Source organism: Cottoperca gobio, chromosome 15 (assembly GCF_900634415.1).
Source record: "Cottoperca gobio chromosome 15, fCotGob3.1, whole genome shotgun sequence".
NCBI classification, from domain to species: Eukaryota; Metazoa; Chordata; class Actinopteri; order Perciformes; family Bovichtidae; genus Cottoperca; species Cottoperca gobio.
Window position 1 is genome coordinate 8337461 of NC_041369.1, and position 27555 is coordinate 8365015.

The 27555-nt window shown below is 40.9% G+C and overlaps 1 protein-coding gene across 1 annotated transcript; it reads right to left on the minus strand.

The window, feature by feature from the left end:
• Positions 1 to 515: 515 nt before the first annotated feature.
• Positions 516 to 27441, minus strand: klhdc3 (kelch domain containing 3). Its single transcript, XM_029450145.1, has 11 exons — positions 27309 to 27441; positions 25421 to 25662; positions 23897 to 24073; positions 23526 to 23641; positions 23372 to 23443; positions 21538 to 21751; positions 21353 to 21439; positions 20206 to 20314; positions 7776 to 7849; positions 6246 to 6324; positions 516 to 3836 (listed from the first exon to the last, which is right to left on the minus strand). Exons 2-11 carry the CDS (start codon positions 25572 to 25574, stop codon positions 3770 to 3772), a joined length of 1149 nt encoding a protein of 382 aa, XP_029306005.1. The 5' UTR covers positions 25575 to 25662; positions 27309 to 27441; the 3' UTR covers positions 516 to 3769.
• Between the last annotated feature and the right edge of the window lie 114 nt (positions 27442 to 27555).

Here is a 27555-nt window from a genome sequence, read left to right on the forward strand (position 1 = left end):
GGTTGGGTGGCACCATGGCTTCAGAGTACCCACTGAAGTAGACGATGAGGGCTATCAGACAGGCCGGCTGGGGCAGATTCAGCTCTCTGGATTTCAGCAGGAAGCAGAAACTGGGGAACCGCAGGGTTCAAAGGACTGGTAACTATAAAGTACCACATACAGTAGCTCCAAGAGGAGGCCGAAACACATCTGGCTTGTTTAAAAACAAATTCACCGTGGAGTCATGCAAGAAAATCAAAGATTTCTTCACAAATTCAAGGTAACACGGGGTGAGTCAGTGATGTACAAATGCTCATTTAGGGGTGAAGTATTCCTTTATCAACACATTCTAAACCATTTAATCGTTTCTTGGGCCATATCTGGCCCCCAGGAAGGGAAGTTTGAACCCCATGCTTTAGTCTAAAGTCACTGGGAACATATGTAGAATGTTACGGCTTTAGATCGTCAGTCAGCTCAACAAGTTCTGATAGTAGAAAAAGTATATAAAGAAACTGAAAGTATAACACGTTAACAACTCAAATTGTCTCAGATTTATTATTGATACAGTAATAAAGTATATTGCACAGGAAGTCCTGACCAACCTCGACAGTCCCCTCTGAAAATCAGAACTCAAATATAAACAATAAGCATGGGGAGCCTGCACAGTTGTAAAGTTAATCCAACTACACTCCATACTTTGTTGTCCCCCCCCCCCATGCATTCTGTTTGTTTAGAAGTTATTCACTCTTATACGTTAAGTCCTAAAGAAAGAATACACTCCTTGGCATGAGACCAGTTCTGTCAGGTACTTCTGCTTGGCAAATAATTACCGCGCACACTGAACACCCTTTTAAAATGTGCGCCATAATGTAATGACAAACGGAATTTTTTCTAAGATGGCAAACGCTGTTTTATTAAAGCAATAGCCACCCCGCCAAGTTTGATCAACTATTTCCAAAAGGCATCCTCACCAAGTTAAATGAGAAATAACAGCGCTTTTACACCCCTGCCATTAAACAAGCGTGATGCCATTACATCTCGGCAAAGATCACTAACACTGATCATTAGTGTCGCCTGACTGGAGGTGAGCGAGTGAATGAGGAGATTTGTTGTGCAGGTATTTTATTTTTTGACCAGAGTGTCTACATTGTCATTTACTTGATATTTACTTCGTGTCAAATTCCTGAAGAGTTCTTGACTGAAAATACCATCACCCATAATCTTCACGCAACAAGGACCAACATCCTGAAATAAAAATGACTTCCACACCACACATCACAAAACAAAAAAGAAGAAATATCAGTTTGCCATTTGGTGTCACATAAACAGTTAGATTTTTTTTTTGTACCAGTAGTTTTGTTTTGTGAACACACCATTAGCTTCCCTGTGTTTTCACTGCATCAGCTGTTGTATAGTGTCAGTAACTGTGGTACTGAGGAGCACCGAGTGTGTGATATGTCCATGTGCAGTGTACAGCGCATAAGACTGAGTCACATTGGCACCACCGGTCTTTAAATAATATTCAGACGTGTTTGGGCAGGCAAACGTCTCAAACTCTACGTAGGCGAAAAGCAGCATTGACATGTCTCCCCTCCGTAAGGCCCGACACGCCACGTTTGGCTTTAGTGCAGTTATCTGGTGACTTCGACCTGCGTTTAAGGTTGTTTACACTGCTTTACATGAAATACACAGATTTGTAAACATTTACCATGGAGGTCAGTGTTATCCAATCCTGATGTTTAGGACCCCGAGCGCTGCAGGGTTTCATTCTCAGCAGCTAATCAGAGACCAAGTGATACAGATTCAATTCAGCTCTCTGGCCAGGCAGAAACAACATGGTGTGTGGCAACACAGTTCCTCTTCACATCAAAATAAATAGGCAGTATAAATAAAACTCTTTTGCCTGTATATTCATCCTCACTAAGTCATTCATCTCAATGTCATGCCGTGTTTACTTGCTATTCTCATTTAGAAGATCCAAAGGATGAATCTGGTGATAATCTGTATTTTGCTTTTTGTCAACAAATTCCAAAAAAAAGACAAAAAACAACAATTATAATTGTTGTGTAAAAGTATTGTCTGTGTATCCAAAGTCTGATAGTTCTTACACGCTAGACATGTTTCTTCATAACAATGAACAGTTTATTTAGCCGTCCTGCTGCCATAAGTGCTTTGTTTGAAAAAGGTCCACAAAAAATCGTGCATTTACTCCTGTTAGAGTACAGCGGTTATAAACTACAGTGCGCAGCTGTTTTAGGATATGAACCAACGTTAGTACTGTTCAGTAGGAACAAATGAGCCACAGACAAGGTAGGAAAGTGTTGAGAGACGGATTAACACTTTGCAGGTTTTGGTCTTTTTAGGGGATTTGTTGCCTACCTGAAGACTACAGAACATCACCGGCCGTATCCTTTAGTGGAAGGAGATAAAAGCTTTAAAAAAAGACTCCCACCAACATTCCTGTGTTTTGAAAGTTTTGTTCTAAAATGTGTCATTTAGAATAAAAACACACAACCTGAATAAACATCCCCCATTTTCCAGCTGTGTGGTGTGTGTGTAAGCCCTTATTGTTCATAACATCTGGTTTAGCTTTGCTCGTATTCGTACACAGACACACTTTGCCTGGTTTTTCATTGTACTGTGAAAAAGCAGGACACGAGCAGGTCGCTTGTAGGATTGTCTAGAAGAGGAACAACTGCATTATGCATATTGGTGATCTTCTCCCTCACAACAGGAACTGAAGCAGGTGGGCTGGGACTGTGTGTAGATGGGACCACGTGCTCACACACATACACAGTATATATTTGCATCATGATTCCCTTCTACATTTGGCACTGAAAAACAAACTGCAGGGGGAGGGGAAGGGAGGCGCGGCGGGTGAGCCGCACTCTTCCAGTGACGTGACATTTCTTGGAAGAATACAACAGACGGCCACATATACAAACTTCCCTGTGAAAAGGCTTTCTTTTTTTTGTCAGGGGGAAAGTAGATGCCTAATGTAGGGGAAGTCTTAAAGACTCGATGATACATGCTATTGAGGGAGGTAGATGGACTTGATTGTTTCTGTCGCCCCGCAAATCACCTTTGAGACACTTTAGAGCAGAAAGGTGCTTACCGAGTTATGATGAAGTCGGGTAAAAGGTAAGCATTGAAAGTCAGTCACACAGAACCTTTCACAAGCATAACACTACATACCCAACACTCTCTCCTTGCATTTAACACCAAAGTAATACGTTAGCCTTGTCCACTCAATATATATCGTGTACGTAACTTCATTTCCTGCAAGTGGACGCAGTAGTTTTACATGGTTTTATGATCGAGCTGAAACATATACAAACTCACGACCATTTCAGTCTCTTTATATCTGGAAACAGAAGGTTCACATGTGTCCCTCAGGGGAGATCTGTTGAGTGAGGACGACATCCTCAACAAAGAGGTTAGCTCCCGAGACCTTCGGCTGAAGTTCTGGTCTCTTCCTGTGTTTAGGATTAGAAGTCTATGATTATCATAGGCTGATTGGATTTCTAGAGAAGCTAGAAAGAAGACAAAAATGTGAACAGGTGTCAAGAGTTTCTATCACACGTAACCAGTGTCTCAAGGGTTCGAAATATCCTTAGACATGAGAGCGCTCATGGTGTCCAAGGAAGTCATACGCAGGGTATTTTGGTCAGTAATGAGTTTTCACTTGAAGAATGTTGTACAAAAAAAACAGTCTGTCGGAGGTCAGCTGATTAGAAAGATAAAAGCTCAGTGTTCGGAAACAGCGAGGAGTCCTGGTGCGGCTTCACATTCAGCCATGGGAGGAGAAGATGGGCCTGCTGATGTTGCTGTTGGTTGTCATGGCGGCCAGTTCCCACCTGGAGTAAACAGGAAGAATCAGAAGCTTAAGAAACCTTCACATTGACAAAAACTATGACTAAATATGTTCTTCAACAACCTTTTTGTCCATGACAACACTAACTGTAACTGTGTCAGCAGGAAATATCAATGACGATACGATACGAGACTAAAACATGAGCATTTCTTTATTTCCCCCTCGATGGAGCAGTTCTGTTCCCTGCGCTGCACACGACGACTGATGACTAAAGATTCAGACGGCAACACCTTTTAATTGACTAAAACGATACTAAAATAGTTTTCTTTGATTAAGATGCGACTTAAAAGCCAGATGAGGTTGATAAAATATGATAAAACTAGCAGCGGACAATTGACAGGACTAAGACTAAATAAAAACCATAGCTGACTAAATGAACATTAGACCAGAATAAAGACAAAAACAACACATTATTTTTAGTTATGGTTTGGTTTGTGTTAACGATCATTAGTCCAGCAGAAAGCAACAAAAGAAGACATTTTGTCCCGTCATATTACGGGAGGATAGTTATTGTGTAGGCTCTATGTTTCTCTCACAAACACGGCACACCTCTGGTCTAAGTCCTTTTCACTTTCAGACGGATCGGGGGAAATTCTGTGCAAACACGTTACCATGGTTACCAAATGATCTTGCCGAAATATAGACTATATTTATTCAGATAAAGAGACCGCAGGTTAATAATCTTCAGGAAGATATGGAACTTGGGCATAAGGTTTGGCTTTAAGATCTTTAGGCACAGCTGATCACCTCACAATGTTGATGCCTTTATTAACTTCCACTAAGAAAAACACTTGTGGTTTGAAATAACCAAGATGCTAAAAATCTACTACACTGACAGTAAATCAAGCAACTGTGTGACATTTGCTCTCACCCTCTGCTCTGCCCTGCCCCCCCCTCTTTGTCTGAGTAAAGGGCTACGATGTGGACAAGGATGAGGGAAGGCCCCGCTGTAACACGAGAACCAGGAGCAGGGGCTGACAACAGGGTCTAGTGCTGACCTGCTGACAGGTCAGAGGTTGAGCTCCAGATTGTTATCACTGGCTCTGGTTTCACACTCACTCCCTCTCAATTGCTTTGTTCATTTTTTTGTTGTGTGCGTGTGTGTTTAAGAGGGGAGATTGGCATTGGAGCTGGGGATGCCAGTGAGGGGCAAAGGGAGTTAACCAGAGTCTTGTGACCCGACCGAAAACCCTCTACGGGTTAGACACACAACTGCAAAGTGGGGAGTGTGCAAGGTGGCAGTGACAGCACGAGAGAAACGAGAGGCTAAGGGGAGTAGTTAGTGTCGAGTTCCATGGGGTCCCCGTGTAAAATAATATATGAAATTAGCGCAACTCTTTCAGACGCACTTGTCTAATGAGCCTATTCATTAAGGTTATTTGAGAAATGTTATATGCTTGAGATGGAATGATTGTGTGAATATTATTTCCTATGAAGAACATATTATTTGCTATATTACTAGGAAATTAAAGAAGGTTGACAGAGACGGGCATGTATTTTGTCTTTACGTGTTTAAAATCTAGCTCTAACACAATTATTACACTTTCCCTAACCTGTGATTACGGCGTCACAACAAATGAAGGTGGGGCTCCCAAACGTTTGAGTCTGTCTTGCAAGTTATGTGTCAAAATAATTCAAATGCAAATTCTTCTGCACTCGCAGCTCAAGCAGCCAATAAGAGGAGGTGCTGAGTAATGACAGCAGAAAGCAGCGACTGAGCCACTCACTATTATTACATCCTGTCTGGCTGTGATGAAACAGAACCATTAACTAAACTACAAAACATAGGTAATACATAATTCTATAATTAATGTCTAAAGTAGCGGCTCGTCTTAGAAATCATTTATCCAGCATTTACATTTTTTCAAACTAGACATGTGAAACATTGAAAAGCTTCTAATTCACTTTGTGTACTACAGTTAAGGAAAGGTGGTTTAGAACTTTTATGTTTTTTCTTTAATCATGTTATAAACAAAATCAGGGAATTATAAAGCCTAAAAGATGCTTATTTTGAAACTTTGTGAAGACAGAAATACTTCTTCACTTGGCTGGTGTATTTTGTGTCAGCTGGACTGTCCTACACAAGAAGTTTTGCCTTTAATATTCAAAGTTTAATAATGATTGTCTGATATTCGTTGGAGGATGATATAATTACGTACAAATTTTACATGTAAGGACTTTAAGTAAAGTCAGACAAAAGCCTTGGTGAAAGTTACCGCTGGGTAAATGAAGGATAATGAGTCATAATTGGCCTCTATGAAAAACAGCCTCATTATTGAGAGAAACAGATGGGTGGCAACAATGACGAGCATAATAAAAACAGCATGAACAACAATATGTCAATTCTATGGACAAATGGCGCTAATGTTTGAGAAGCGGATGTTCGTCTGACCTGATATCATGAGGGAGTCCTGTATGCTCCAGACTGTACTGAATAACAGCTAGTTTGCATAACGTCTTCAAATTAGGGCCTGAAAAGAAGAGAAAGCGTAATGAGTCAGACTGATCAGAGACACTAATCATATTCAGAATATCCATTTCAGCTGTGGGAATTCAAAATGGATCAAGGCAGGTCAGATGTAGATGAAAGGGGTTCGATTTAGTCTCCATGGTGGTGGTCCCGTTTATACCATAGCCCAGAAAACAGCTGAAACCAACAACAGTGTTTCATAAGGACATGCAGAACAATAGGAAGACGGTGTTAAATCATCTTGGTACAAACTTCCTCTCTCCCATTCTTATCACCGTCATGGCTGCTCCACCATATGTTCAGTGATAAACAGTGTGAAGGCACACGCGACTGGCAAGTGGAGGCCTTTGCCACAGGGGATGCCACTGGGTACTGCCAGTCCCATACGGTCTCTGTAAACCCACGTACACAAACTGTGACCTGACAGCATTACAGGCTACCCCAGTGCAGGCAGGAAATGCCTATATTTGGTAGTGCATGAGACGGAAGTACCCCATGTGATAACACAAAGCAGGGCCAAGGCCAGGCTTACTGGGCCAGGTGAGAAATGAAGCAGTAGTGTAGGAAGGTATTGGTTCTAAAAATGGATTAAGGAAACCACTGGATAAGCTTATTGAACCTGAAAATACTTTGTTATTTACAATGAAACCTGGGTTTGTATATGGGGATTTATGTATCTGATTTAAGATCACCTTCTTAAAGGGTAACTTCCATATTTTCCCGCAGTTTGCGTCTAAGTGACTAATGGAGACAGCCATTTTTGAAATTGGTTTAGTATTGAGGGAGAACATTGAAGATCACAGCCGCAAAACGGGCTGCAATGAAATCGCTCGGGGAAATTCCCCACAGTCAATGTACGTCCACTAAAAGTGCTTGTTTTGGCCACTGGCAGGTTTAGATTGTTGTTATAAGCATCTGACATTATAAAAATAACCCTTCAGAGAAATAAAATGTTTTTCTTTACCGTCTGTTATTGTGTCATGTGACTTGATGCCAGAAGACAACAGTGGAAACATGAGTGAAAGTTGGTGAGGAGCGCCGATGTTGTCAGAATTTGGGTACAGAAAGCGTAGCTTAGTGTCATCTAAAAAGATTTTCAATGTCATTGCTGAATATTTAGCTGATTTCGGCAATGTGGAAGATTTCAGAAGGAGACTTCACCGAGTGAGATTAACAGACCTGATAAAGCGAAAGGTAAAGAACGAGCAATTACACTGCAGCCGGTTTGGCGGCGCTCTTGCTCAATACTGTACCCATTAGACACAAAAACATGGGACAATAGCGTCCAGGTTGAAAAATACAAAAGTTACCCTTGAAGGTGAAATGACTGAAAATGCTTTCTTATTTACAGGCAACTGGGGTCGTACATGGGGATTTGTGAATCTGATTGAATATGCAAGAATAAACACTTTAAGATAACAACAGAGACATTGATGATGCGAGGATACTTACTGAAGTCTAAGATATACAGGTCTGAATGATCCATGAGGTTAAATTCATCACCCATTCCTTGCTCTGGACAGGGGCTGTAAAGAGAATGAAAACAAGTGGTCAAAGCTTTAAACCTGTCCAGGAGGACAACAGTAACTCCTTAAACTTCCTGTCCGTTATCATGAGCGTGAGCCACACAACTTGCCAAGGTTGTATTTCAACTGGTTAATGTGGCAACTTTATTGTTTCTTCCCTAGAATTCCCAACAATTAGTAACAAGCAGACTCCCAATATCATCAACCCCCTTACAATCATACAATCTTTTTTTAATCACTAAGGTTCATAATCAGGGTGCCACAGATTTTTGCTGTTAACACAGTGCTCTGCTCTTTTTTTTTTATCATGGGCTGGCATGATTTAAGCCCACAGGAAGTGGAGCACTGCGGTGAGACGGCAGGCTGGCCCTTGCTGATAGTCTCCCAGACCTGTGCAGCCGTTGATATCACTGCACATCTGTTTCCTGCCGCGGCTAAACACACACACCTGTGACACACCTGGTGCACCACAGCTAAAAAGCCACAACTCTCTTCAGTCACCATGTATCAATCCATTAAAATTCAAAGCATGGCTACTTGAAAGGATACAGTATGAAAACACAACTCAAAATAGGCTACAGCTTGTGGGAGTTGAACTAATATCTTCAGGAAGATTTAATCCCACAGGAGGTAAGTGTACTCCTGTAAATGTACTAGATACGCATCATTGCTTCGCCATATATCCAGAGTCCACAAGAGACTTGTCCAGATTAGCGGATAAAAATGCACTTTACAGTTTTACACTACCCAAAGGACAATTTCATCCAAACAGGTGCATTCACCGAGCACGTTGGTGTCTTTAAATATCTATCACGGAGAATGGGATTTGGGTGCCAGGTTTGGTCCTTAACAATAGCTTTGCAAGATGCTTTCTGCTACGCATGGACGGGCCAATGACTGGCATGAGTCCAAAGAAAGACACCACTACAGTACTGTTGAAGCAATCTAGCAGAAACCACTTGTTTTGAATTGCTTGGGATTACATTGATTATACTTCCCCTTCCCTTCAATCTCTTTCCATTTTTCATTGTTGCCCCATTCTCTTGCTTAACTCAAAATACTTTCTCCTTCACTGCTTCTCCACCCATCAATCTCTATTCCGCTTTCCCGCCGTCTTCACCATCGCGGCTCCCTTTGCTGCGTGTTCAGGATGTTGTAAGGGTTTTACGTTGCTAATCTTCCCTAAACAAACATAGTAGTGGCTTAAAGCGGCCAGGAGAGGTGCAGAGCACGAGCGCAGTCGTCCCAGGGGGCCAGCTGGGGAAGTCATTACGCCCCCTGCCCCCCAGGAGGTGATGCACCCGGGCTTATAGCATGGGCCTTTATCAGAATACCCCCCCATTATCATTGGTCACTGTCTACTCCTGGAGCTGCTGTTCATTGCTGGCTGTAACATTGCTGTGGTGATTCAAATGGTTAGTTTTCAATTTCAGCTCATTTCAAAATCCATGAACAACTGCTGCAAATGTAACGGATGTATCAAACTTAATTTAACAATGTAACAATAAAACTAAATCGCAAAAACATCTACCGGTAATATAAACTGCATGAACCCTGGTCAGAGACATTCATGGTGGCATTGAACCTTAAGGTACATTTGCAGAGTGGATATTTATTAGGACGTCAGACTGAAATATCCTGACACACCAAGCAAACAGTCGGCTGATGGACACCATAGGGCCATCATTAAGCATCTATGGCCAACAATTGCCTGTAGCTTTAGCAATATGCCCGTCATCATTGGCTCTAGTTGGTCCTTATCGATTGCTGGTCACAAATTCATCTCGTTGAATATTATGACCTTTATTATCTTTTATGAAATTGGTTTTACATTTTGTCCGCATGCAATACCTATGCTCATTGTGCAAAGAAAAAACCTGCTATAAAAATGCAATGTTTATTGGTTGCATTAGATACTGCATGTGTGGAAATGATACTAACATCAGCAGTTTGTCTCTATTGCAGAAGTAATGAAAAGTAGCATCTCTATCTAAAGAGCACACTGCAGTAGCTGTCAACTACTGTGCAAGCTCTCATGGAGAGAGGGTCTAGGCCTTGGATGCATGCTGACGCGTGAATGGGTGCAGATAAGAGGACGCTTTAACAGAGAGCAACAAGAGAGATGAAGATTGCATCCCCTTGGGACGAGGCTTTCTCGCATGGTCATGGATAACGTTGGCCTGGGTGTGAAATTTGGCAGAACATTAGGGAATGGTAATGCTTTATTGGTCACCGCAAAACGGAAGAGCCTGGATCATAGAGGCAGGGGAAGAGAGGAAAAAGGGGTTGTAAGAGGCATCTGATAGACTGGTAGTAGCTGGAAGCGAGAAAGTCACAGTTCTGTATGACTTTATGTGGCATCCTGGTGTTTGATGGGTCACTTTGTTACTTGATCAGCAAAGTATCACTATGTGTGAAAGTGCTCCTCCCCCTACAGCAGCAGCGGTTCTCAGTCTGAATGAGGCCTGAGTGATGCCGCTCCCCCACTAAGAAAAACACTGGTTGCTATTTCAAACAACACTCAATGAGGGTGTCTAATCACCCAATTGCCAGTCCTTTCTAGCAATGCACTGCCTGCTCCACCTCATTATCTCCCAAACCTTGGTCTCAAAACGGTAGAAGAAAGAGCTGAACTACAGTCCTAAAACTAATGAGGGAACAACACAGAGCCTGGGAACACTCCAAGTTGTCTCAAGTGTCCAGGAATTTAATTGCTTACACATTCTGCAAAGGACTTTGAGAAACAAAAACAATGCAAATGAAGTAACAAGTGTTGGAGAAAACAATTAGCAACATCAGCTGCTTTCTAAACACAAACACCGATGTTAACAATATATCTGGAAACCGTCCCGTCAAAGGTATGTTTTCAGTCTCCATTGGCCATATCCTCATTCTTGGAGTGATATGATCGGCATCCTTTTCCTTTCTCCCCTTCCTATTGAACTTTGGTCCTTCAGAACTATCTAGCTCACAGGAACTCATTGCGCACTACAACTTCCTGCAATCCACCTTATCAGGATGGCCAGACATGAAATCTAATTATTTCAGTATTACTTTGGTTCCGAGTGAAAACATTAGGGAACAGGCAGTGATAGTCCAGCAAACAAACAACAGACAGCAATTTGTCAAATAGAGTAATGGGTGACACTTTTCTTGAGATATCAATTTATATATAATAATAATATAAGATTGTGCCTTGACTGTGGCAACAGTCTTGCCCATTGTAGGAGGAAAACTGTTTTTTCCGTTAAAAAGGTTAATTTTTTAGATTTATCTGCGTGCATAAGGACACACAGCTAAACAGTAAGTGAATGACTTATCATGCATCATGCTATGTTTTTACTTTAAAGTGAAACCATTTTTATTAAATGACTACAGATAGGATCTGAGAGGGGTTTACTAGACTGTGAAGAATCCAGCAAGACTTTGCAAAAATATTTGGAGTAAAACTTTCTTAAACAAATCCAACAGACTTGGTCATCACAATCAATAGATTGCCGTCTTAATCTGACCGTCTCACCTCGTCTTACAGAGTTATCTGTGCCCCCTCCTGGGGAGTGGCTGGACAGTGGATTAAGACCTGCAGTTGCCCAGACCTAAGCCCCATGCAGAGGCACAAACTACAGCTGGCTCCCAGAGAGAGACGCCTGGCTTCAGATTAGAGAATGGAGATGCTAGCCGCTAGTGAACCATGCATCTCAAATTGCAACCCCTGTGGACTAAATGTAGTTGGACTTGGTGGTGGTATTGGAGAGGAAAAACTGATCCTATAAATCTTAAGCAAACACAAATTTAGTCTCTTTTATCAGGACAGGTTGTTATCAATCCAGCGGTCCTATAAAAATGAAGAAAGGGGCATTAAGTAGTGTTTCAGGACCTTGAAAACAGCTGGTTAATATACAGTGGAAACTTTAAAGGGCTTGTCAAATGCTCCTCTTTAGCTGGAGGATTCATTTTGGGAAAATAAGTTACTTCCTCTATAGCCCCAATCTTCACCTGTAGCTAGCATCAAGGTCAGGCACTTAATAAGAGAAACAGAAAATACTGACGAACATGCAGTGGCTACAGACCATAGTTTTAGTACATGTATAGTGAACCCTTTTATCAGAGTAGCTCTATAGATCGTGTGCATGTGACGTCATGCTTACGTCCCAACCCGTAAGTCAGCCATGTTGGATGATATACACAACCAAGACGGCGCCCGTTCGCGTGGGAGTTGCTGCAACGCTTTGTATTTAAACGTCTAAGATTGAAAGAAAATGCGAATCGTGTGCAGCAGTGTATAATTGTGGTCATAACGCTACTCGTGACCCAGAGAAACGGTTCTTTAGATCTCCTAAAATAATCAAAAACAACGATCCACAAAAGAGGGATGAATTGCTGTCTACCGAATGCCGTCAGCTGGTTTAGCAACATAACTCGTGAGGATTTAACAGAAGAAAAAGCACAATTCACCCGTGTGTGTGGCGTCCACTTTATATCTGGTAAGAGCTCATGCTAAAGCTATGTTTTCAATGTTTACGTTAAACATTTGTGCTTATGATATACCCGAACACTGTAAGACCTTACTTCTCACCTTACTTCTCGTCATTGCTTATTCTTGAGACTACTTCACTTGCGAAAAGCAAAGCACCAATGTGAGAACATGCTTCGCTTAATCCAGCCATACAATCACAGTGTGCGAGGATAACATCGCCGCTCTTCTCACTCACAAACCACGGCTTGAGCGGTGTATCTCGAGCTCTTTGAAAGTGATTTACACGGCACGAGCACCCTGTCATCTTTCAGTGGTTTGGTAAGAAGACTACCAACCCAGCCAGAAACAAAGACATTATAAGCATCTAAGCTCTTGTATGCCTTCACTTGTGCGTTGGTTGCCCACGACGTTTGTAGCACAAGGTAGTTCACAATATCCGGATATTCAATCGGCGGTAATGAATCTAAATCCTCAATATAATCCGACTGCTTTAGCGTGTACGGGTCACGGCCGCACATTTGGACTTTTTCCTCTGAATCTTGCCTTTGCAGAGGACTCCAGAGAGTCACAATACTTTGAAGAAGTCGGAGTTGTATTACTGTTGTTGTTTGCTTTAGACGCCATTGTTGATTTGTATATCATCCAACATGGCGTCGCACTCATACGTCACACAGTTTTGTCACGCGTTTGCACACTACCTATAGTAAACTAGCTACTTCTGCAGGCCAAGTGATTATCTCTTCATATTCTGCTTTTACACTATAGCTACAAGTGTTTTCTGTCATGTTAGTTGATTCATTCTCTTTCACTAACAAAAGCCTTGTAGCGTTTCAGAAAAGTCTATTTCACTGCCAAGAAGGCTTGTTTAAACGTGTGAACTATCTTATTCTGTTACATCAGGAGGCTGATTTCATTTTGTACTTTGTCTACACAGCATGGCATTGTTCCACAGAAGAGACCTAAAACCCCCAGGAGGTGTTTTGTTTGTGATGACTGTAGTAAATCACAAGTTAAACTACTATTATTTAGACATGTGAAGTTATGTGGACAACAGCCTCACAAAGCTCCACCTATGCAGGCTGTTTATTTGAGCTGCTGTGCAACACTCAACCCTATGACACCTTAATGTATACAGCCCGTTAGTGGGTTAAAGAGGGTTAAGATGCAGATGAAATACTATCATGAGCTTGTCTTTGAAGAGTAAATCACAGTGTCCCAAAGTCCTGTCCCGACACGTGCGGGATGCCCTATATCCTGTCGGGGTCACCTCCACTGTTTGACAGGTTTTATCTCGGGCACACTGAACGCACACACACATGCATACAGACAATTAATAAAGGAAACTTCTGCAGCCTACCCTTTGACACTGAAGGCCAAACAACAACATGTGTAGCATCATAATCTATGGTGAGTTGATAGTTGTGTTTCCATGGAGCCGGGTTCTACTCTGGCATATCTGAAGACGTTATAGGGCGCAGGAAGTGCAGCCATAACGGCATTTAGATTCAAGAATGACTGACAATCTAAACAGAGAGCAGTGCTTTTCGTGCAATGTCTTGCAAGAAAATAAAGTGTTTCATATTAGTTCTGCCTCAGTGCCATGTTATGTTTAGTCTATCATTTGAACTGTCAGGTTCAACAATGATAACAAGCCACACTTTAACCGGCTGGACTATCATAACAGCAGCCCTTTCAGTCATTGATAAGGTGCAAAATGGCCTTGTAGGTGATATCGAGGCACCAGGCTTTTGACCTTCCTGATCTACTAAACAAAATCGCTGGACTCTGCAGGAGCTCTCTGGCTCAACAACTTGCTGTTTTGAAATGACCAGTTGAATTCCACACAGATTAAATATCATGGTGAGATTCTGGTGGATTAAACAAGAGGTTTTGGGGTGGGATGTTTTGGCTACCAGTGAGATTACCTGCTATGTAATCAGAGCATATAGCAGCCGCACCGAAAACCTCAATGGAGGCAGGACAACTAAAACCTCTTTGAATTTTATATTGCTTCCAGACAATATGTAACATTTTACACCGATACTAAACCAGAGTCAATGGCCCAATAATTGAAGTATAAATGTTTCTGCATATAATGTCAGGCGTCAGCATTACTTTCCTCACTAAATGTACCAGGCGACATATTTAAGGCTGGCAAAGCAAAGCAAGCATGTGCGTGTGTATGTGCATTGTCTGACGCCAGCACAACAAGAGGAGCTGTGAGTCATTAAGTCATGTGAATACATTGAGACGCATGCAAACAGGCACAAATGGCAGACTACACCGGAAGTAGGACATCTCAAAAGTGGCTTCCAATTTGACTCCTTGAATTCTGATCCAGGGGAAGTGAATCATGGGCATTGTGATACATTTAGGCTTTAACAATGCTAACATAGTTTCTTGTTTTGGAAAGATGCCAACAACACAATGCACCAAGGGACACATTAGGGAAACCAGTCATTTAAGATGCCGTTTACAGCAGTGCCTGAATTGGAAAGATGTAAGGACATAAAGTGTTATTGATGAGAAGCACCCAAAACTAGGGCCAGTCAATATCATCCAACTGTGGAGCCCGATGTCAGCAATTTAGAAACGGGGTTGTGCAGGTCTCTGGTTGGCCGCATTATAATGTTAAAAAAGGTTATTGTATGATAGATTCATTAAAAATAATAATCTAGATAGTCATTTTGTAGGCTCAGTGCAACAAGCTCAATTGCATTTCTTTTTGAGCATTTAATATCCAGTGAATGTTAGTATGACACAATGTTATCAGTTATTTATTCATTATTCATCATTATCAAGAGAAAAGGCTGCAGCTATACCACTCCTTGCCTGCAGATGGCACACGTTACAATTTATCTGCCTGTAGGTGGTGACATCACGTCTGAGATGCTAACTTTTAATTCTCATAAGGGTCACAGACCTTACCATTCATTGCTTAAGAAAACTTTGGCGTTGTTAGACTGAAACTGACAACCACTGCTCTCGGCTTCTCACAGTGAAAGGCAATTAAAATCCCTTTGAAGAACACTCATTACCAGCAGTCCACATAAATGGTGCTGAAGGACTAAAAAGACACAAAATGTCAATTCTAGACAACCGGGATGTTTTCCATTTTAACATTGACTAAACAACCAAAGGCAAGCCTTCAATCACAGAGCAACAACTGAACACAAACATATGATTTAAATCAATCATCACTATGGCCCTCAGGAAGGCATAAATACGTGTCAAAGATATATTATAAAAATATAATGGAATGAATACACGTCGCCATGTCCAAGTAGTTCACGGGCCAGTGCCAGGATCCCCTTCACAGATTCCAAGCTGTCTGCTCCCAGCATGCCAATCTGTCATGTCCTTATTCACATCCTGCCCCTCATAGGATGCCCTGTTCCCAAGCTTAAAATGCTTCCCAATTTAGCCCAACCTGGGCTTGTCGTAAGCAATTATACACAGAGTGTGAGGAACGCCAACAATGACAACATACCCTCCACAGGAGATCCATAATCTCCGTGGCACTGTCTTCATGGGCAACTCAATTTTAGCAGTGTTTAATTCCTCGAAAGGTGATAAAATAAAGCTCAAAATGTACAGGGTTTTAGCAGAGCACGCTGCTCTTTGCCTGTATGCGTAGGTGAAGGTCAGTGCAGGTGGAGTTAGTCATGCACGGGTCGTCCTTCGTGGGGCAGTGAGCAGATCTCAGTAAATGAGTGTAGCAGAGGCGCAGAGGGTATATCAAATTGCACTCTGTGAGAAAGAATGCTCCCTAAGGTCATAAATCAGAGATGGGGCAGAATTTCGCGCCTCTCTGCAGCTCAGCAGGCCTGTTTACGCTGACGTAAGTGGCACTCAATAGTGCCACTAATGCCCGGCCTGTCATTCACACTCTGCTCATTTACCCTAAAAGAAGTATAAGCGTGTACCTAAAAGCTCAACAAACAAAAAAAACCGATATCATGCATCAAATCCTGTTTAACGGCAACCAAGTTAACAGCGCCAAAATACAGAAATCCAATGTAAACATCAAAACTCATTCAATCTAAATCCAGATACCAAACACCACCCTCTTTTTATTCATTAGTTTGTATCAGGCTGTAGATGTTTGTTTTATAAGTGTGTTAGTGTTCACACACCTCAGTGTTATGTCCAGTCTTAAGTGTAGCCCCTTTGAAAGCAGAGGTCTCTTGGACTTAATAGTTTTAGTGTCCTTCACTAAAGTAATAAATTATTCCTGAACAAATTCCTGCAGGTAAAATAAATATCATAAACTGGGAATAGGTATTAAACAGAAGGGTTCTGTTTTGGATCAATATGAAAGGACAACAAACCCAGGAAAACAAGATGTGGACCATAAATTTTAAACACAATTTCCTCAGCAGGCCGACCAACATGAGAAGCCCCACAAAAAACACAAGCAAGGTGTCCAGCAAATAATTCATGGTGGCATGTGCAAGCATTTGTCAGTTGCGTTGAGACAGACACCAATAACTTCTTAGACCTGTTAACGGCCCTCGTGTTATTAGGTCATGCAAAAAATAAACACTGCAATAGCTCGTTTTAAACCCAACACTCACACTACATTAGAGGTGGGTAATGAAAAAAACACACGCTTACTCCAATTTGAATCAGTGCAAATCATGACAGAAAAGTGAACCTTAATAGAAAAACTCTTAGTAAAATAAAATAAAGCAAACAAATGAGGGTGATAAGAAGCTGCTTGGAGTCTGTTTGTGTGTCTTGGTATGTGTGTGAACGTGCTTATGGGAGTTCCTGTGTGTAAGAGGCTTTAGTGTGCTCATGTAAACAACAAACGTGCAGTGCTGGTTAAGAAAACCTGTGTGGCCGACTCGCTTAGAGCCTGCGAGGATCATGCTCCAATTTGTACAGTAACAGGAAACAACATCTTGGCAGACTTAGAACAACTGAGCAACAAAATCCTCCACTTTACAAATAACACAAACAAACCAAAGTTCTCCCCTTATGAAGATACTTGCTGTGCATTCATGAATATATGTTAGCAATTAATTGGCCCCAGTTTCCAAAATAAAAAAAACTCTGCCCTGAACCTTTTAAACAGGATGTTGGAGATACTGTGTGGAGTTTGATTTCTTCCTCTGCTCAGCCAGCACCCTCCATCATTCCAGTTGCCCCAATGACACTCCCTTTCCAACCCCGGCCTTATCTGCTCACAACAGGAAATCATGACTCCTTAAAATCCATCCTGGACTAATCCCGGCGAGAAACCAAACAATGCATAACAATCTTCAAAAGCTATTGTTCTCTTAAAGACGTGCAATTCCTCATAGGAATATGAAAAGTAGCATTTAAACATAGATTTGCTTGAAAGTAGTAAGAATGGCAGGTTAATGTTTATTAACTAAATGTTGCACATTATAGGGTTCCATATTTGAGATCTGAGTACAAATAGCTAGTTGCTTATTATGTAAATATATGGTTTTGAAATCCAACTGTTAACATGCATGTTACGTTCTGACCATGTACGTTATTGTGTGGCCAAATAACTGACAGAAGATTGTAGCTAGTTACTGTAGCTCATACAAATCCATCATTACTTGTTGGGGTCGCTCTTGGTCTCTTGTTTGTGGCTCTGGGTTCAGAGGATGCTGTGACAAGACTACAAATATTTTACACAAAGTTTGCATCTAGCTTTCTTTTCCCCATTTGGAATCCTTCCTGGGATTGTCAAGCCAGCCCTCGGAAAACTTGCAAACACCCAATGTGGCCGTTCAGTCCACACTCCTACGCAGAAAGTTGGACGACGTTCCACCGTCAAACCTCTTGCCATTGGGGCAGAGCCATTTTGCACACTGTGACGCGCAGGCAGAGGAGTGTGCGTCCAGTCGCACGCTTTACTTTTTGCCTTGCTTTTGACATCACCACGCTCACTCTTGCCTGCGCTCTCTCACAGTGGTAAACATTTGGGCTGCACTTGCTGCCTGCTCCAAACGTCATGACAAACACTCGATTAGTATGATTATGTATTCTCATATTTTAAGATATCGCTCAAATGTTTTGTTACATTATATTTTTTGCCTAATTATCACTCTTTTTATTCAGTATATAGGATGAAAATCATTAAAATTATTATTTAATGCTACTGCATAATGGATTAATGAAGATTACACTTGTGTATTAGGGTGTGTTGCTCCCCATGATGTGGTTGCCCCTGGAGTAGTAGAAAAACGAATCCAGCAGCAGCCAGAGGCCTTCAGGACTTGAGGGCCTGTAGACGTAGTGGGGCTGAGAGGACTCTTATCCACAGCCTCCCCATCCCCACAATCAGGTTATCCCAGTGGGGTTTGCTTGACAAGAGCCTTGCTGATAGCAGTAGCCCAGGTCCCAGACTTCTCTGGACCATGCTAATGCCGTTAGCTACCTTATTACTCCACTGGCTACTGGCCTATCACAGTCTTATCACCAGCCCAGTCTGTCAGAGAAAGCTTATCTTAATAGAATGACCACTTCATTGTATTTTGATATCTTTGTACATCTTTGGAAATAGCTTGTCCCTCAAAAACTAGTAGCTTGGTATTTGATACGCTGCCTCCAGTGTCTATATAATTTTTCAGAATCCGGCATTTTCTATGAAGCAGTAAAAGTGTGAATCCAATACATCTTGATACATACACATACATATTGTTATGAGCAGAGGTGTCACCAAGTATGTAGTCAAACAAGTAAAAGGTTAGGAGAAATAGTTGCAGATTCCAAAGTTGGAGTTTAAATGATGATGGATATGCTGTGTCACCTTAGTAAGTGCTAGGAACCATTAGTATAGTTCCTTAAGTAATTATGAGCAGCTAACTAGTTAACATGTTGTTGAAAATGGGATGGCCACTCTTTAAGTGCCTCAGACGTTTCAGAAAGCATTGACATCCTCCACATTAACTTAAGCAAGTTTGACAAGTTGGTTTTCATATCCTTCCGAAATGAACGGAAACCAATGGTGTCTGACGCGTATGACAAATACAATGTTTCAATAGAAAAACTAAAGCATTTTTACAAACAAACACCAGGGTTTATCTTAAGTCAAAGTGCTTTCCAAACTTTTGATATTTTCTACACAAGACTTTAACAGCTGGAAGCTGAAAGCAGGCAACACATAATGAGTGGTGTCAGCCACATTCACCATTTAGTTGTGTGCTTGTTGTAAGAAAACAATGGCTCACAGTCAGACAGTCAATGGCAGACAGTGGTTGATCAACGTGTTTTTACGCCTTCATTATTCCCTCCTCTCTGGGAAATTGATATAAAGAATCAATTAGATATTTGAACACTGAACATTTCAACAAGGGGATCTATGATTGCTAATTCAAATTAGAATTGTTTACCCCTATAAGTTATTAGGGAGTATTTGCATCTATATGTGTATATATCCTGTAATCGAGTGACAACAAGAAATTTTAACAAGTAATTAGTTACTATCGGAGTAACCCTCCCAACCCTGGTTGCAAACCCTGAGAATGCTACAACGTGAACAGCCATGATTGAAATCAAGTTGAGTATAGTTGAATTTCACTGATATTAGTATCAATTACTACATTTCTGGTATTGTGACATCTCTAAAAGCAGTACATGGGAGGGTGTCTGGACAATATTTGTACAATACATTTACTTACATTTGAATAAAGCAATCATATTTCTCCACTTTATTGTTGATAAATAATAAATACTTTAAAAAAATCTTCCTTAAACTGATAATGTTTTTGTAAATAATTTGTGATTAAATTGCAATTAACTCTGGACAATTATGCGATTAAATATTTTAAACAATTGACAGCCCTACTTTAGATTTCAGTTGTACGTACAGTGTGGAGAAAGATCTTAGTTGGAGTAGTAATATATTATGTCTCACCTGGTTCCTCCAAAGAGGATGATTCGATCTCCAACCATACAACAGCACTGGCGTCTCCGCGGACATGGGCCTTTCCCCTTCGGTTCTACCTTATTCCAGGAAACGGCTTCTGTAGTGTGTACACATAAGACAAGAATAAAGTTAAGATGACAATATTTAGACATCATGATTGGAAAAATAAGATCTGCTGTTACAAGATGGTAGCTCTTTAAAACTCAACAAATGTTGATCTGTGTTGGATACATCACAGCAGCTCTACAAACTCTCAGCAACTTAAAGTTACATACACCTACTTGTGCTTCCCATTGTGCCTGCAGTTCATTCAGCTTCCTGCTATTTTTAACCTCAAACACAAGGCCCAGGGATAAGGGTGTGAAAATGAGCAATTTAGCGAGAAAACAAAACGTAACCTTCACTTGGACAATAAAACTTTTTCAGAAATAGAAATATATCCTCTCTTCTGTTCTGCAGAAGTGCCCTGAGTGACGATGGTGAAGCTCTCTCAGTTGCTCCATATAAGGATGAATGTTTAGTCACACACTCTCAGATCCATCAGCGTCATTGTATCTCTATAGCAACAACAGGCCTTTCAGACCTGAATAATTACGACTATAATTGAAGTGCTGCCATCTAGTGGACTGCAGAGCACCTGTTATAGTGGTTAACAGCAATTAAACCAGTACGAGACTCTCCAGCTGGACACAAAAGATCATACCTAGTACTTCACCCATAAATACCGTGTGATGTGCAGAGACTGGAACAGGTCATTTAGGTAGGGAGAGGATATTTACCCACATGTTAAAGCACCTTCATACCTCATTGTATAAATAGTGAACACCATAGTGCACCATTGGTGCCGCAAAAACTCCACGGTGTCTGTTTCACACTCGGCATAGTGAAAAGTTAACAGCCAGCCACTACGACGAGTCTGACAATGATGCAATGAGGAAGGAGAGGATTGTCTACATGACTCTACAGAAGGAGGAGAAGAAGTGGGTCAGAGAGCTAGCTCTGCCAGTGCTGCATTTCCTCTACAGGAGGTAAACTAATCAATGCAGGGAGATCAAAAACAAAATGACTATGCACTAAGCAAAGAAAAGCAACCAGGAATGACCAAATCAAATCCAACATAAAAATGGTCAATCACCTGGATTGAATTTCCAGAGGTCGTTGAAGTGCCGGTCCAGACGGGCATTGTATCCGCCAAAAATATACAGCTCCCCATTGTAGGAAACTAAAACACAGAGAGATAAATACAAAACAAAATTACCAATTTTTAAAAGTAATCATCACAAATATATTCATCACATTGCTTTTATGTTTGTGTCTTACAGGCTGAATGACTCCTGCGTCCCTCTGGCAACGGCTGAGTTGAAGGGGTGCTCAGCCAGCAGTTGGTCTCGGTGTCGAACACTTTGATCTTGTTGCAGTAGATCTCGTTGTTGGAGTGGAAGGGACCAAAGCGGTCTGCTCGCCCTCCAAACACAAACATCTTTGTCCCGATGATGGTGGCTGAGTGGAAGTCCCGCCAGCGTGCCGGAGTGCCCTGTGAAGAGAAGATGATGCTGTGACTGTTACACTTTAAAACAGAGGAGAGACGGAACATGAAGCAGTCTACTCAGGACAGATAGCGAGAAAGCTCATGAACTAGTTTTAGAACAAAAATAATCCAATGTCTCCAAACTTTCAATGCATAACCCTGAATATAAAGCTTCATCTTCACAAAGATGAGGTTTTTGACCTGCAACCTTAGGTAAACAGTGCCATCTAGTGGTCCAAGTCACCAACTACAGCCAAACTACTTTTTAGAAACCACCAGCCTGAATAAAATACAGTAATAGGGACATTGAACACATTTTAGTTGGAACCAATCTCAGAATAAGCTTGTAGATGACACTGTGTCGTAACTAGAGAACTATGAATAAAGAACAAATATAGAATAGTGAAATCTGTTTCCACTGAATGAAACTGCCCAACGCAAGCCTCTACTCGCTAAGCATTCAGCTGGACTTTAGCCAAGGTAAAGCTTTTCACATGCCTTCCTATCCAGAATATTTTTTCCCCACAAATTCTATGAAAGCAAACAGGTTCTTTAACTTGTTATATAAAAAGAGCTGTTGGAGTAAACACAGTAAATTTGACAGAAAACAGGCTTTGAATTAAAGCACAACAGGTAGTTTTGTTCTCCAAAAGGAATGCAAGGCTGAGAACATGCAGGGAAAAATTATTATTCAGTCACATGCTCAACTAAATCTGTAAGCACCGAAGTGTAATCTCCTTGATGACTAAATGTTATCAGTTAGGACCTAAAACTAGAGTCTGGTGGAGAAGGTCCCTCCTTCACCAGTAGCGGACCAAGGCACTGGTGTCTATGTCTAAAATATACTTTAGAAATTTGATCAGATGAGCAGGTTGACTGCATACAAACACTAATGGCATTTTCCAAAAGGGGAGTGTATGTAATCCTCTGAGGCTTTTTGTACTTGGCCATCTTCCAGGGAGCTGCATTACATTGCAGTGCCTTAGTATCCAGCCAATCTGACCACTGAGGTCTTGTGTAGCAGTCATAACCAATGGTTTGTTGAACAGTGCTTCGAATGGAACCGAGCATGTTACCATTCTAGCTTTCTGTTTCTGAGTGCTTTGTGTCCATCCATTTGGACTCGCAAGACATTCTTATAATAAACATAGAACACACACACACCGACTGTGACATTAACATAATAAAATATAGAATTTTATTTTATTACTTATTTATAAGTAATTGCATTCATATAAAATAAAAAAAATGAATTAAACTCTGCTCATGTACTGCATGCTCTTACTTTGAAATGTGGAAATGACGTCATCAACAAGCAATGACTTGCTTACCGAAAATGGCCGAGTGAATGCAATAAAATGAAAACTGGTTTCACAAATGCCTTTCATTTAGTTGTAAATCTATTTAATGTATTAACAGATAGATTTTTTATTTATTTATGCAATTTGTTTGTGTATTTGAAGATCAGTTTTATATTTGCAAAAAAATAATTATTTAGTTTACAAATATTATTTTTGCATTTGTGGAAGGTGTTTTATATTTACAGACGGATTGTTGATCTGTTCACACAAATAATATTGAGAGAAATCTATCTCCATAAATTAACAACTGGTGGTTTTTACTCACTCTGGCATTAATTAATGACCAAACCATGGAGGTGGTGTCCAGCTTGTGGATGTCATTGGAGAAGCAGTCCGCCTAGAAAAAACCCGGAGTTTAATTAAACCATGTTTTAACATTTAGAGAAAATGTCCCACAGTGAAGAGTGACAAAGACTCACCAGCTGCTCATATCCGCCAAATATATACATTGCCTTCCTCAGATTGCAGGACGAGTGGCCATCCCTTGCCCCTGGAACAGTCCCAGAAACCTTGGGTGTGAACCATCTGTGGGTGTCTATAAAGCAGGAACAGTTTGGATTAACTCTAAGCACTCTTGTGAGAGACCTAACCTCTCATTTTACAGTACTAACATGATACTTGGTCATCTGCAATAGAAAACCAACACACACATATAAGTAGAGGTTACAGCTCCCTGATGTAAAAACTGTTTTCTTTCCCTTTTGCCATCACAACATCAAAACAGGTGCATCTCAGAGACAATACAGCCTCAAACTATCACTTGGTGCGAGTTAGATAAAAGTCTACTTACTGACATCAAAGGCATAAAGCACATTGCAGGCCCCCTCTGTGTCGTTACGCCCACCCCAGAGGTAGATAGTATCATCCAGCAGCACAGCTGTGTGGCCATAACGCATATATGGCACTTCACGGGCACGTTCATGTCCTCCCGTCCTCACTGGAGGCAACTTCATCCAGCGCAAAGACACTGAAATACAAAAGAAGAAGAAAGGTATATTCATTCAAAGTTGAAAAGTAACTTGTTCATTGCATTAAGTTTTATGTTTGTGGGTATTTTATAACAAACAACCTTAAAATGCAAGAATATCTAATCAGAAGAAATTCTAAGAATATATACTGTCAAGACAAGCAACAATGCCAAAGTGAAAGTTGTTACAATAACAAACTGCAGAACAACGCTAACCTAATTTTCACTTCAAGACGTTTTTAAAAGAAATTAAAAAAATTAAGCAATAATAATTATTGAAACAATTGGTAGATACATTTGCAAGAGATTTACATTTGAAACTAAAATATACGTCAATAGTGACATTACACCAAGCTCTTGAAATACCAGTGCTTCATTTAACCTTCTGTATAGTATTACAAGATGTAACGTAGTGTGAAATAAAACTAATCATTTACGAGTTCACTTTTAACTTATTTTGAGAGGCTAAAGAAAAACAGTGAAAAAAGAGGGGACAATCTAAAGGACCGTGGAAGACAGCAGGCTCTGATAGAATACTGATAGAAAGAGCACGTTTCCATTTCAATCATTCAAAAGCATATTTTTTAAAGATTTGGTGCCACATGGTACAGCAACGGCAGGTAGGCTCAATCTCCTTTAAGAAGTTGTAAAACCCTAAAGCAGGTGGCTGACCACACAGAGGAAAGAAAATATATAAAAAGGGTTACAAGCAAGAAAATGGAGCAATTTTATAAATGTTAGAGCCGAATGTTTAAAGCAAAACACCTGTGTTTGTGAGGGAGCAACAGAAAAACCACTAACAGACAAAACTTCACAAACCGCAATTGAAAGCTGGTGTTTTAATTGCCAGCTGTAATGAGTTACCGTTAAAGTGGTGAAGGTTCAACAAAGTCTGAAACACTCTTATCCTAAATTTATAATTTGAAAAAAAAACAAATATGTTCTTGCTTCATTACTGATAAAACAGGGCATTTAAGGAGAATACCTTTTCAACTACTTACTGTAGCATAAAACATAAACCAACAGAAAATAAGCTTGAATTTAGACAATTATCCATAAATATGTAAACTGCGGTTCCAGTGTGATCCTGATGTAAAACTCCAACACTTTTCATTAACAAGTCAAGAGTGATCTTGAGACCTGCAGATTTCATTCTCTTTTGATTTACTGATGTCATGAAACTGCCAAGAGATGAACTACCAAGTTCCCACAGTAGTTGCACTCACTGTCAAGAAAAAACAGCTAAAAACAAAAGATTATTTTAAGAATGCATACGCCTAAATTCTAAGATTTTCCACAAATTCCACACCCAATGGGATCCCATAAATATGTATATTCACCACCTACCTGTGTTGAAGACATGCACATCAATCTGACGGAGTGTCTCGTAGTCCTCCCCGGAGCAGTAGCCTCCAAAGGAGAACACCTTGTGCCCCACCGCCACAGCAGCATGGTTGACTCTCCGCGGCCCTCCTTCTAGGTGCACCGACCAGCGCAACATTCCACGCGCAAGCACCTCTGTGACTGCGAGTCCTTAGACCATCACTTTGTCACCCGCCTGGATCCCATCAAGCCAACACCGCTGAAACCTGTGACCACAACAACAAGAGGAAAAGCAATCTGCTTCTGAGAACAGTTTGGCAAACTAGAAGGGGCAATCGAGGGAAACACATAGGGCAACTGTTTGTGTTCTTGGGCTAAGAGTTGTTCAGCTCTGCTGTTGCTGACAGGCTCACAAGCCCCCCGTTTTATCTGGGAGGGTATTTTAAGAAGTGATTAGACCTACACCTACCACTCCTCTTTCTTTCTGTTCACTGTCATCCCTGTAAGCTCCCACTGCACTACACAAGTTTTAAAAATAGAATCCTGTAAATGAAAATATGCACCCCTTATGGCCTACACAATATGAATAAAAAATATATATAAATATTATTACAAACAAATGGCGTCAGTCGTCTTTTAACATTACTGAGGTCATATTACGTTATTGAGGCATTATAAAGTGACTTTGTTTCTAATTTATTGAAAGAAAAGAGCAACAATTAAACTGTCAATTCTCGTGCAAATGATAAAATATTTAATGAAAACTAAGGAGGACACTCGACTGAAAGCATCTGTAAAAACGTCTGCAGTTCAATGGCAGCTTGTAAGTACGTCTAAATTAACAGGATAATATTTACTTACTACCCTTATGTCTTCCAGAAAGCAAGTCAACCAGTCTCTTGCTAAACCTTATGCACCCCTGCTTATTCTGTCTCAATGACTCACTTACTCACTGAACTCTAACCTTTCTTTGCATTTATAAATAAACCCCCAGAAGACCATTGAACATAACAGGAGGAGCAACACAGGCCAGATGTAGGCAACAGGCAAATGTGAGATGTAACTTCATTAGAGTAATTGTAAGCAAATTGTTTTGGAGCATGCCGCAAACGCTGCCATGTTAACTCAAGGCCCCACATGGAGTAAAGTTACTTCTGAAATTACAGATACAGCACGTGAGGGCAACATTGCTTCATCTTTGCTGCAGCAATCCGGCTTCCCAGTAGTTTTTCCTGCATATATCAACATTTCGCAGTGAATTTTTGTCACGTAGATTTTGAGAAGAGGGGCAGGTCTGTGAGGACTGAGGCGGGTGGACGGCAGTTTTACACCCTCCTAACCACCTGAACAGGATATTGTTGATATCAGATGACAATCTAGTTCACTGACAACTTGACTACAGTTGCTTTGTAGAAAATGGGACTATGTCAATATACAGGAAGATCGATGTTTACTACTGCACAGGTTGGCCACGTATATTGTGAACGCATAAATTATTGATTGATTAAGCTGATCTAGACTGGTGACATTGATGTTGCTACGGTCCAGTCAACGTCTCATACACTAGCTAGCCGACGTTAGCTGTATGACAGGAATAAGCACACACATGTGCTCGACAGCGACTGGCCGACATGGCAGTTTGTCTCACAACATCAACTTTAACAACCATTTAACGATAACAGTGTTCATATATTCAGCTTTTTAATACCCAACTGTCCAGGACGAGAAGCTGTTGCTAACTAGGCTAAAGCTAAGATGTAGTAGCTACCTAATGTTGTTAGCTAGCTGGCGTGAACTGATTAAAAGCGACCGGCAAGAGTTAACACAACGGCGTTTATTTCCAACCTTGACAAAGTAACGAACTGGTTAGCTAACAGACAACAGTATCAACAGAAGAATATAATTTAGCTACCTTCAGGTCGAGTCGGTTGTAGTTAAACAAGCAGTGCTGGGAGCCCCTACCGACTCCCGGTGACGTTTTGGGAGGAGCAGCGTCCGCGAGCACCCTCTGTCGGCTGCCTTCATCCTGGAGAAAACCCTAATTCACTTTAACTCTGTCAGAACCTTGTACGTAAACCTGTGAATTGTTAGCAAATCTGCCGTTTACTCGAAACACATATCAGTATTCATGAGTACACATTTGTCATCGAGGGAATGTT

What these genes read in the sequence shown, in the direction of transcription:
- klhdc3 (XM_029450145.1), bottom strand. Translation starts at nt 25,574, where the DNA reads ATGTTGCGCTGGTCGGTGCACCTAGAAGGAGGGCCGCGGAGAGTCAAC. An exon ending in ATCCTCTTTGGAGGAACCAG is followed by an intron (nt 7,850 to 20,205) that starts GTGAGACATAAT and finishes TTCTCTTTACAG; the next exon opens with CCCCTGTCCAGAGCAAGGAA. An exon ending in GGACTCCCTCATGATATCAG is followed by an intron (nt 3,837 to 6,245) that starts GTCAGACGAACA and finishes TGTTTACTCCAG; the next exon opens with GTGGGAACTGGCCGCCATGA.